At 37.0% G+C, this 12368-nt stretch overlaps 2 protein-coding genes across 2 annotated transcripts; one reads left to right on the top strand and one right to left on the bottom strand.

Annotated features, from left to right (window-relative positions):
• Nucleotides 1–30: 30 nt before the first annotated feature.
• On the bottom strand, nucleotides 31–7417 carry ptdss1b (phosphatidylserine synthase 1b). The gene is made up of 13 exons (XM_079485004.1): nucleotides 7212–7417; nucleotides 6554–6645; nucleotides 6115–6159; nucleotides 5912–6036; nucleotides 4686–4844; nucleotides 4236–4387; nucleotides 3958–4099; nucleotides 3312–3424; nucleotides 2794–2859; nucleotides 2137–2236; nucleotides 1756–1952; nucleotides 1558–1709; nucleotides 31–1272 (listed from the first exon to the last, which is right to left on the bottom strand). The coding sequence occupies exons 1-13, from the start codon at nucleotides 7388–7390 to the stop codon at nucleotides 1181–1183; spliced, it is 1614 nt and encodes a 537-aa protein (XP_079341130.1). The 5' UTR covers nucleotides 7391–7417; the 3' UTR covers nucleotides 31–1180.
• Nucleotides 7418–10264: 2847 nt separating this feature from the next.
• On the top strand, nucleotides 10265–12134 carry stmnd1 (stathmin domain containing 1; the record flags this gene model as incomplete). The annotated part of the gene is made up of 5 exons (XM_079485003.1): nucleotides 10265–10327; nucleotides 10601–10751; nucleotides 11399–11532; nucleotides 11642–11773; nucleotides 11892–12134. The coding sequence occupies 5 exons, from the start codon at nucleotides 10265–10267 to the stop codon at nucleotides 12132–12134; spliced, it is 723 nt and encodes a 240-aa protein (XP_079341129.1).
• Between the last annotated feature and the right edge of the window lie 234 nt (nucleotides 12135–12368).

Below are 12368 nucleotides of genomic sequence, written 5' to 3'. Positions count from 1 at the left end.
TAAAAATACAAAGATGCAAAACTCTGTTTCAGGATTTTATTATAAAGTTTTAACTTTATAATATCAGTGCATTAAGAGAGTGAAAACTGAATAGAAAAACATTAGTGATTTTACACACAATCGCTTAAAAATAATTACATATACAAACACCGTTCATACTGTGGCAGATTCACACAAAATGAGGTCAGTGGTCATTGGGGAAGAAATCAACATGAAGCAAAAGCTTAAAAACCTTTGTAATATACCTAAATTCAGGATTTGTTGCCACCTAACCACCTAATAGCCATGAAAAAACATGAATGGCTATAAAAACAGACACACAAGTCCTTTGAAACAGTTTTGAAACGTTTCAATATTTGTGGGTTTGCAAAAAATTACAAGTACATCAGAAAAAACAATACTTCAAAAATGGTGAAGTCTCTAAGGGTGAAACCTCTCCAGTTGGTGTGGAACGGAACAAGGTGGCTCCTCTTCCAAATGGCAATGAAGAGCCTGCCCCGCTCCCAGAAAAATCATAATGAAACCATTTTTTGAAAAATGAATCTAAAATCATAACATGTGTGCACATACATAGGAAAGATGACAAACCTTGCCACATGTGTCAAAATACAAAAAAGCATAGAAAAACATTACAACAGCATCTCTGAGGACACCTTTACAGAGTGCAAAAGATGCTAGGACCATAAATGAGTCGACAGCTCTAAGGCAAAAAGCAAGAATCTCCATCTTCTAAGTAACTCATTTAAAGTGCAATAAAACAAGTGCTAAACATCAAATTGCTTCACAATGGTCTTCAACCTGTTCAATGCATTGAAACAAGTAAAACAGCAACAACAACAACAACAACAAAAAACACAGCAAAACATCAATTGCAGGGCAGATAGAGAAAAATGTCTGCATGAACAATATTGATAATAATGATAGAATAAAAAGGAACAAAAGAAGTTGAATAATCAGGTTGCTAGAAATCCATTGGATTTATTTTATCAAAGGCCCATTCCAAATAATCAGCTGGCTGTAAGTTGACACTTACATTCTACAAAGTGCACAATATTTAGGTAGAGGGCTGCGTTTTGCCAAATGTCCTCCACCAATCAATATTGTCTATATGTACCTCTTTCCAACCTCTTACAACAGTTTTGTTTCTCTTTGTCTAGGTCCAAGGAGAGATCAGCCATGATCACTTGATGCTTGTTCCATTGACTGTTTTGGTTTTACTGGAGGCTCCTTTTCTTTTCCGGGACAAGCTTGAATGACTACCGGAGTGTCTCACTGTTGATACACCAATTATAAATATGTTTGCTATATAGTAATGCAGGTATTTAAACAGTAAACAATGTTTGAATCCTCTTTAAATACAAAGTTATGCATTCAAGTCAGCATAAACCGCAAGTCAAAACCTCTAAATTAAATTCCACACTGAACATGGCCCAGATACTATTTGCAGTTAATACACGTGTTCATGTAAACATCACAAGGCCTATTTTATATATTTTATCAGAATGTATTTAATGTCCACTTTAGAAATAAACGAGAATAAATCAGATTGTAACGTACCTTTGACAGTTTCAGGAACGTGATCACACAAGTCAACAAAAGTGCTGTCGTCCCCATTTGCCATGATGTTCTGTGAAAGATGTAAGATTAAACAGTTAAAATGCTCAAGCACCTGAAACAAAAATGAAATGTCAAAATTGACAAAAACGTTTCTCTCTGCCACAGATGATGGTGGGCAAATGATGTAAAATTGTGAACGGCTTGTTGACAACAATGTTTAATATTGTTGGGTTGAACATTCCACTTAGTTTACCTAGGAAAATCTGTAAGCATCTCTCTTCACCTACCTGGCACTGTACTGTAACTGACTTCATTTTGTGATTTACCTTCAGTCTTGTGCCACAGTTTTGCTCATACCAAACCATTCCATAAAGACAGAGAAAAGTAATGAAAGCCTGAAGAGACAGCAGAAAAAAAAGAAACAGTCACCAAACATGATGAAAGCATCACTAGGGCTGTAAAAAACAACACCCAAATAGGTGTATTTACTTTCTACTACAAATCATTGGGTTCCAAGTCTAAGAAAAAATTAGATTTTTTCCAAAAATAAATATTTTGAACAGAAAATATTACACTCACCAAACATAACAGCCAAAGCAGCACATAAAGAACCTGTGTTTTAGAGAAGAGATCCTGCCCAAATTTGATACAAGCCAAGGCCTCCAGAAAAGCAATGGCCCTATGAGAAGGAACAAAAGCCTAGACTTAAATATGAATGTACTTAAATATTTATAAAGGACTAATACATTATGCTATTTGTATAAAGCTATGTATAAAAACACCTGTAGGACCAGTACACGTAAATAGAATCGTTTTTCAACTCTTGTCACCAGGCTGTGTATGGGTTACTTGGCAGTCCTAAAGCTTTGTAAAGCCAAGAGAAAATGGCTCCATTGTTTGTAACCAATTGTAAGGGTTAGATCTGCTAAACAGGACACAAATCAGCTGATTCTGGCAAACGCCAACTGTGTATGAGATAAAGACCAACACTCTATTAAGTCTTTGCATTGCTTGATTTGAACAGCAAACAGATGAACTCCATTATAGGATTGTTGATCTAGAAATCCTTTCCTCATTTACTAACCAAACAGGGTTATGCTTTAATACCTATAGTAAGCATTCTGAGTAAGACCAAAATATTTAACCTTGAAATAACATTGGCATAACTACAATATACCCTTGATGACAATTTCTTACATTGCACATCAGACAAAAAATAAACAAACAGTTACTCACCCAAATACCCAACACTGAGTTCCAACTCTTTTGCACTGTGTGTCTGTGAGATATGCGTAGTACTGCCTGTTTCCAAACAACAAACCATTCAAGTTATGTGACACCATCATGATGGATGTACACCTGCCAAACTGTCATTATCCTAAAAGTAATTTAACATGTATTTAACAGCTATAAATCACAAGAGAACATCATGAGTACTGTAATATTCATCAATTTATTCTCCTCATGAATAAATAATCCATGTGCCTATATTTATGCAGATATCATTGCTTGATCTCCATGAAAAGCTTTTCATTTTGGTACATCAAGCTTTATTGGGATGATGATTCTAATGTCTAATGTCAGATTGATGGTAACATAAATCTATTTGTGCCCATATGAATTTTCAGATCTTATGGTGAAATGAAATGACTTTATATGCTTTGGTTTGGGGGGGTGAAGGGCACCAATCCAGGGCAATTTTCATTTCGAGGGATTGTGCTTTTTTACCAGCGAAGAAGGTAATTGGATATTACCGCACTGTGGGGGCAGTGATGATCCCAATGAAAAGGATCCGACACCAGCTGAGAGGATGAGAGGCTTGGAAGACAAAGATGTGCTTCAGGAAAAATGTGTTCAACTCTGTAAGCTGTAAGAGAACATCAATATAGGGCTAAATAAAAGGTTTAAGATATTTGCTTTTGAGTTTGAAATGATCTTCAGTTCAGCAAAATATTTCAAGTAACGGGAAAGTTCACTTAAAAATCTAAATCCTGTCATCATTTACTCACCCTCTTGTAATTTCAAACCTGTATGATTTACTTTCTTCTGCATAAGAAAAAAGAAGATATTCTGAAGAATGTTGGTAACCAAACAACCTGTCCCATTTATTATTCACAATCCAACCCATTTATTTATTTTGTATGGACACAAAACCAATGCAATTAAATGGTTCCCACCGTTATTGGGTTCCCACTTTTCTTCAAAATATATTTTGCGTTCTGCAGAAGAAAGAAAGTCATACCGGTTTGAGGGTGGGTAAATGATGACAGATTTCTTTGTGAACTATCCGTTCAAGCAAACAAAGTCAACATGTATATTTGAAGACTACTCAGTTTTTAGAAAAATCTATTTTTTAATTATTCATCTCTTTTTGGAAATAAACTTTTTTATTTTACACACCTGCCATACTATCATAAAGAGGTAGATTCCAGCCAGCCTCTGAAACGAAGACTTAGGGTCAAACCAGCGAATGTACATCCAGCTGGCTGGAGTGAACTGCAGAACGGCACGTTTTAGCTTCCCTGTCGTAGTGTGGATATCCCTGAACACATACACACAACACAAATGACCAATAATCCACTGTTGGGCTAATCTCACAAGAATGAGCAAAATTGTTTTGTCATAACAGATAGCTAATCTACATCTGAACTGAATGTAATTATGGTACATAAATTTACTTGATACTGGCCCAGTAGTATGTACGCATCTCCAAAAAGTGACACACAGTCATGCCAAGCCAAATGCCCCCGCCGTTGCACAACAAGATGTCAAGAATAACTTGATCCCACCAACACTCTGCAAAGTTAGGCAGGAGGTGCATGAAAAACAACTGAGGGGACAAAAGAGAATGCCAGAAAGCAAAAGTGGAAGAGAGATTGTTAAAGTATTGTGTTATGGTATGACTTTCTGTAACAATCTAGCACTTATATTCAAAGATGTTCTTGTCATATTTCCCAATCCAATTCTTATGACAAGTATGGACAACAAGCTATGAGGAAATTGAACAATCAATGGCGTAACATAAGAAATTGGGAAAGACGCATATCCACACAATGTCTGAATGTGGACTATGTAATTAGGCTTAAACGTGGGATTTTTGGGGATAGCTACTGATAAAGCTCCATTACCTCTGTGAGCTCCCATGTGATGCTGATGGACCAGCAGAGGCCATAACTGCGGATAAGAAGGGCTTTCATGGCCCAACCCCAGAAATGACCAAACGCGAAGATGTCCAAATGACTGAGGATGCGCTCCCATGTGATCACATGACAATTTACAGCATACTCCTGTAAACAGAAATGTATGTGATAAATATGATGAATGGTTTACATATACGGGACATAGTGAAACTCAAAAAGACGTTTAATTATGCCAAGTGCAAGGACAGGGAAGTCATTCATTGGTTGCCTCACACTTTAAGACGATGTTTTCACTTAGCAAAAGTATCTATAGGGCATGGGGACATTGTAATAATCCTATTGGCTGAAAGCCGTCCACTGAGCCAGTTGGAAACCTCTTAGTACAGAAAGCTGGCATTGGCACACAGTCATTAATCATATTTCATTAGATTGGAAACACACACAAAGACAGAAAACTTTACAGCTCACACGTAATCTGTGTACTGCCCATGATGAAAATTGCCAATGGGGTGAATTTTGCAACTGCGGCCTTAGTAAGAGTGCGTCATGCAGCCAAATATTTGACATTGACATTTATGCATTTTGCAGACTCTTTTATCCAAAGCCACTTTGCCATGCATTATACTATAGATTTGTTTCTAAGTATATGCAAACATATGTACAAAAATTACGGTGATCAGTCGTGTCAGATTATGATACAATCACAGTCTTTAATTAGGTTATCCAAACAATCACAGATTAAGCTACACATCTACACATTTTAACAATAATTATGTAGAACAAGAGGTATTGTTGTATTTATACATTATGTGCATGTTGAAACTACAGTATATAAACACTCTGTATGTTTTATCCCAGACAGTTCTCTGACAAATGAAATTTAAGATGATACCCTGAAGATTACCTAAATTAGACAAAAACTACTTTAGATGTTGCAACTCTTGCCATGAGAGAGAGAGAGGAAATGTTACTGTTTATTTAAATATGGCATGAATAGGTTCTGTCATCAGAGAGATTAAGGCATATCTAATGTCTTTAGTAGTCTAGTTTTAGCAGTAAAGCAGCATAACAGCAATGTGAAATTTGACTGTTTTTATTCATCTCATTCTCAGATTTAAGCCAGGGTTGTTTTTATCATCCAGAAAGCCAAATATTCAAGACACAATGGGTATTGTCTGGTAGGAACCTGATGCCCTGGGTATCAGATCACTCACCATGACATCTGCCTCCTGAGTGGCGTAACGCAGATTGGGGTCCAGCCAGTACAACAGTGTTTTCACCTGATCCCAGTTCAGAAAGATGAGGAATATCAGAAAGAGGAAGTAAAGGACACTGAGACCTGAAAAGTGAGGACAACTGTTAAAGTCAACAGTACAGCTGATAAGTAAACAAGATAAAGGTTTTATCAGTCACTCACCAAAAACCATACGCCATATAGCGGGATGTGGTCTTGTGAAAGGACCTAAAAAAAATGTTAAAAAATAAACATGAATCAAGATATTATAATTGTATACGTTTTGTTTATTGTTATTCTATGTTAACTAATGGAACCTTATTGTTAAGTTAGCCCAGCTGAAAACTGTCCTAAACAATTTCCTTAAAAAAATAGCAAATACCATTCTGAACCATCAGAATTCCTTTGTAATGTTTTTTTTTTACAAATTCTAGTACGATTTCATTGTTTTAATAGTTTCCATCCACAATATTACACCGAGATCATTGTAGTTTTCATTTTAACCATGACCTAATTTCCATACCATTACATCTATTAAAATGTCTGTAAAGGTTTCTATTGTCTTTTCCAGCGGCGAAATTTCGATTTTCTATTGACACAAGCAAACAGAAACTGCCTTTACCGTTGGGGAAAGCCAGAACACTGATAACAAGAAAGAATGAGACGACCAGCAGCAGGCCAACCTGCAGGTTACTATCACAATCCCCATCATCCCTGCCACAATGAAAACATCACGTACAGTGCATCACCATCATCACCTTTTGCCATCAGTACCAGTTTGTGTGACAAGGGTACATTTAACTATTTAAATATTTATTTATATTACATTATTATTAGATTTTGCCCTTGCAAAAAATAACTACAGGTATATGTAAAACCATAGTAGCCACAATTTATCTGTGGTTTTACTACAGTAACCATAGGATAACCTTGATATTTGTAGTAAAATAGGGTTTAATAACCAATCCGAAGAAACATGGTTAATCATTTTATTGTCACTATAACTAATTTGTGCGAAAATGTCATTTTTACCTAACCATAGTTTACCTTGACATTTGAAGTTAATAGATGGTGGTACGCAATAGTAATAAATCCTACAAAAATATAGTGTACTACACTTTTACTATAATAAAACAAATTTTAATTAATCTTACTAAGCTAAATATAGCTGATCAAATGGATGCCGTGGTGAAAGATCTGCGTCTTTCTGATCTCCTCCGCTCCCGTGCTGACAGCTCAGGTGAGTTCAAGATGTAACGTTAAATCTCCCGTTGACTTACCTGGTAAACGCGAAGTACATAATGCTGACAACAGTAAACGTCAGTAACGTAATTGTGTGCGGTTTGTAGAAGAAATCGAGGGTGATGTCCTCCACTTGTTGCTCGTTGATCATCCGAGAGTGTATCTTATCATTCGCATCATCTTTGCCAAGCATGCTCGACCCCTGACTGGGCGCCATACGTCTCGTCCAAAAGAAGACGCAAGAGAACCCGTCAACGAGACCACATGACACCGGCGCCCGTCAGCACGTATCTCCGAACAAACTTCACTGAAGTTGAGCGAGTTGAGCCGCTATTACTGCCTTATTTCACTCGACTCCATTGGCTGGTGCAGTACAGGAAGTTGTAAAACCGTTAAATCCCTTTTTGCAGGGCTGTATTTCAGGCGGGGCTACATTTAATATCCATCAATGCAAATTGCCTTCGTGTATTGCTTCTAAAAATGAAACTTATCAATACATTCAGGCTCTTAATACTTAAGACCTGTGCTAATTTATTTGATATATTTTGTTGAGTCACTTTCAATTGTTTTTTTCTGAATAATCTTTTATGTTGATGTTGTCGTGTTTTTTTTTTCTTTCTCGTTTTCTCACGTTAGTTTTTTCCCCACCTATATACTTGTCATTTATTTTCGAATGTATTGTTACTGTTATCGTGATTTAAATGTAATTTTATACTTATTTGTATTTACCCATGGCAATAAAAAACGGGATAGTTCAAGCTAGGTCCGGGGGTGCAGACGGAGGAAAGATGAGCGCGAGTACCATCTCCTGGCCGATCAGCGTCTTGAACCTGCAAAGAAGTTTTGAAAGTTGCACGAATATTTATATTATTTCATTTAATTGAATCAGTTTCACGTATTCTTATTTATTCCAATATTTACTTATTCGTCCATTTAGATAATTGAATACAAATAAAGTTGCATTAAAATATCTTTTCATTCCGGTAACATTTTTGATTGGTCAGCAAGTGTGTATACTCGGCTTTGAATGGACTTGATTTTGACAGTATCATACATAGCTGTCAGGTGTTACAGAAGCCATGATACACAACTTACAGTAAACATCACAGGACTGACTTGTGATGGAGAAACCCTGTGTGAATTTAACACATGCGTATCAGAAACACATTCTCATATTAACATAATTAAGCTTGTTATCTCAGATTTTGAGACTTTAGCCTGGTTTCACAGACTGGGTCACATTAACAGTTAATTAGCCAAAACTATAAGTGGATCCAGCTTCAAAACATATAAGCTAGGCTAAACATATTTTATTTTGTGTAAAGAGAAACAAATTAAGCAATACCAGCCTTAAAATCTAACCACATAATTGTAGTGGGGTAGACAGTAAGCAGTGTAAGTAGTGCAGAACATGTATGAACTGTCTTTTACGTGAAGCACAGGTGGAATGGTATTAGACAGGAACATTCTCAGTTGTCAGGATGCAATTTCCCTGCTCTAGTGGACAGGTTTTGCAGTAGTAGAATATTACAAGTTTGAAACCCAACCCAAAGTAATGGATGATGCCATTGTTCGTAGTACTCCTGGAACATGATTTAAAAAAATAGCAGTATGTAGCTAAAATATGTATGAGACATATTTTATGAAAAATGTATGAGACATATTTTATGTCCTCTTATGAAACACTGGGAGAACGGTATCTGACAGTGACAGTGTCAGCTGTCGGATACCGTTCCCCCAGTTCTCAGGGCTAAATTTAGAAGTAGCAGAATTCCAGGCCCTGTCCCACCAAAATCACAATGGCACAGTGGTTAGATGTTATGAACCCTGTTTACCGGTTGTAGATTTGAGGCCTTTTGCTGTGATGATCAAATTTTAAGACAGCAGTGTCAGAACCAACTTGTTTTGGTTTGAAAGAGTCAGTGGTCTAAATCTGAAACAAGTACAGTAGTTGTTGTTGACAGGTATTAACTGTCTTTTCAATGAAGCAAAGGGGGAACAGTATCTGACAGAAACACTCTAAGCTGTCAGGATATGTTTCCCCTGCTCTGATGCTCAGGTTTTGACGAAGAAAGTAACAAGGGTGAAGCCCAACTCAAAGCTGTCTATGATGTTGTAGTGGTTAGTAGTGTTGTTACATGATTCAGAGCTTGTTGGGTTGAGTTCTGTCTAATCTTATTTTTCAAATCATATGTGGGGAACATCTTATGACAGTTACATCACAGATGTCAGGATAGGTATTCCCTTCAATAATGGGCACATTTTCTGTTAGCAGCATTATAGTAAGTATGTTGATTGAAGACATGAACTCTCCACCAAATGGAACACAGGGAGAAAAGTATCTGACTATCATTTTCATTTGTTATAATAGGTTTCCCATTCAATTGCGGAAAACGTTAGTGATAGCAGGCTTAAAATCTCATAACTTGTTGTGAGGTAGTCAGTAGGTTTCAGACATGTATTAACTTTTGATCTGGTGGACCTCAAGAATCAGGATGTGTTCCCGCTGACAAATTCGGTTGACTTTAACGAAAGCCAATATTAAAGATATCAAACTATATTTTCACAGAATGCGCTTTATATTATGCAGGATAGTTTTATGTAGAAAACCGTAAACCACAAAAAATAACTTTATCTTAGTTTTCACTATCAGGCTAAATAATTATTAGATAATTTTTATATTTTGGTTAACTATTTACCAAAATAGACTTGAAGGAATGTAGTCTACTGACTGTATTGCTCCTGCTGTATGCCACTAGTCCAAAACGTATGAATATTTGTCTATATAGGCTATCTATTGCATTTAGTCAAATGTTTCCTCAATTTATTTTAAAATGTTCGTTTTTAAAATTAAAGTCATAAGTTGTCATCTTCAAGCTTTTGTTTTATTTTTGAACAATTTAAAGCCAGGGCAACATAACAGGTTACGTGACCTCTGGTACGGGGTCAGATTTATGTTGGCAACGGTTCGTAGCAACGCAAAGAGTCCATGACGACGACAGAGGATCATGTGTTGGAATGCGACGGTGTTTAAAGACTCAGATCAAACAGTTTCTGAGCAGCACTGAAACATCGGGCTGTCGTGTGCAATATGGGATGTGGGAGCTCCAAAATCACGGTGGTTGAACCCGTAAAACCGTGCAGCAGAAACGAGGTAGGCAGTCTCGTTATCTCGTTGTTTTATGGTTAATATCAATTATCTATAGCTATTAAAGCAAATCTATAGGGGTTATAAAGTTCAAAGAAATTCCCTGAACGATGGAATACTCTTTCCCAACACAACGAGAATTGTTGAATATATATAAATATAAACGCGAATTGAATAATTAAACACAACCTTAAGGTTACATAGCCAGCCTTTTGTTATATGAAGCTCTTAATTTTAGGGACAGATATCTGACTTGGTCGTTTCGCTGATATTTTGCAGATCGAAAGTCATGAGATTTCCGTGGCTCTGGGAGGGGCTCGTGGGGACTCCGCGGTGTCCAAAACCACCACAGACAGCGGGGTCGGTTTGGATGCCGGAGAGCCAACAGCTCTGCCAGGATCTGTACCTAGACTACTACCACCCCTGCGAGGTTAGATCATAATACAACCAAACGATCCTTTTTAATATTTTAGTGAATACATAAAACTAAAGGAAAAAAACAACAGAAACCATCACAAAAATCCGAATGGTTTCAATTAAAATGCCATTATGAACCACTTGCTCTTTCCATTAAAACCATTACATAATTGTTTCAATAGGATTTAACAGTGTTCTATTCCCATCTGCCAGTATATTCCCATCCCACCCCCGTAGAATCCATCACATCCCTAGCTGCTAGAACAATAGAAACAATATTAAGAAGTTGTAAGGGTTTGAATGGTTTTAAAGGGGTTGGTTTTAATGGAAACTGTTATGGTGTCTACTAGTATGTGATGGATTCTATTGGTGGAATGTTAAATACTGGACTAATGCCTAAAACACACTATAAAGGAATTTTGCAGTGGTATTCTATGAAACCATTAGAATTTCTGTGATTGTTTCTATGATTGTTCAGCAAGGGCATCATTAAAGTTTCCTTTAAAACCAAAACCATTCCGATTTTAACCATTACATCCATTACCTTTTCTGCTGTGTTTTGGGCAGGGATTTTTGTAAACCTGATAAATAGCATTATTCTATTGCACACAATCAAACAATAAATCTAGCATTTATTATGTTATGCATTGTCAAAACTAGCCCAGAGTCCTGAATTAGCCCAGCATAGCCGTGAGAGACCCAAGTCCAGCACCATCCTGGAGGAACTGCTTACTCAGGGAATCATTCCAGCTCAACCGAGACAGGCCACCAGTGGAGAGGCATACAACATTCTGGTAAGATCCTTTATCTTATTCCATCTGTCTTGCTAACTTAGTTTCAAACCTATCCATGTATGTATGTTCATTTTTCTTCTACTGTGAATAAAAACCTTTTATCTGTCAGATGGATGACATTGGAAAACAAAGGAGCAGACCACCCGCTCGGCTGGAGTCGCTTAAAACTCAAAAAGAACAAGAGGTCAAGCGAAAAGAAGACATTGAGATCAAGATGAGCCAGGTTGAGAAAAGAAGAAAGGTGTAGCAAAGCCTAATGTCACTCAAATCTTGCCGTTTATTATCTTAGATTAATGAGGCTATATGCCGTATGCATGCAGGCATTTAATGAGTAATGAGACGTTATCTTTTATTTTTAGGAAAGAGAGGAAGACCTAAAACTCAGGTTGAGGACTAAATCTGCACGACCTCGTGTTTTTGCAGAGGAACAAAACCATTTAGAACCGGTCCATTCCGAGCAGCTTCCTGTCCCAACCCGAACCAAAGAGCTACAGACACCAATTGACAGAGTGTCTGAGGACCAAAGACTTGCTGACTCCCCAGAGGTGGAAAATGACTCCACCTTTCAACAGATTGAAAGCACAGATGACTTTGGCTTTTAGACCTGCTCCATTCTCTTCGTTTATTCCAGACTAGAGCCGACTAAATTGCCTCGGTTCATACAGAAAGAGTTTAATCTAGGGGTGTTCCTACGTGTACATTCTTTGAGTTGCACATGCACTTTACAGGTCATTATTAATCTTGATTTAGCTTTATGGGTCAGACTCTGATCTCAGTTTTTACATTATTGTGTAGGAAAAATAATAGAAATCATGTGCCTTGTTGGTTTAAACATC

The sequence above is a fragment of the Barbatula barbatula genome (genome assembly GCF_947034865.1).
Source record: "Barbatula barbatula genome assembly, chromosome: 21".
Taxonomy (NCBI): domain Eukaryota; kingdom Metazoa; phylum Chordata; class Actinopteri; order Cypriniformes; family Nemacheilidae; genus Barbatula; species Barbatula barbatula.
This window is presented reverse-complemented; position numbering and strand designations above follow the sequence as displayed.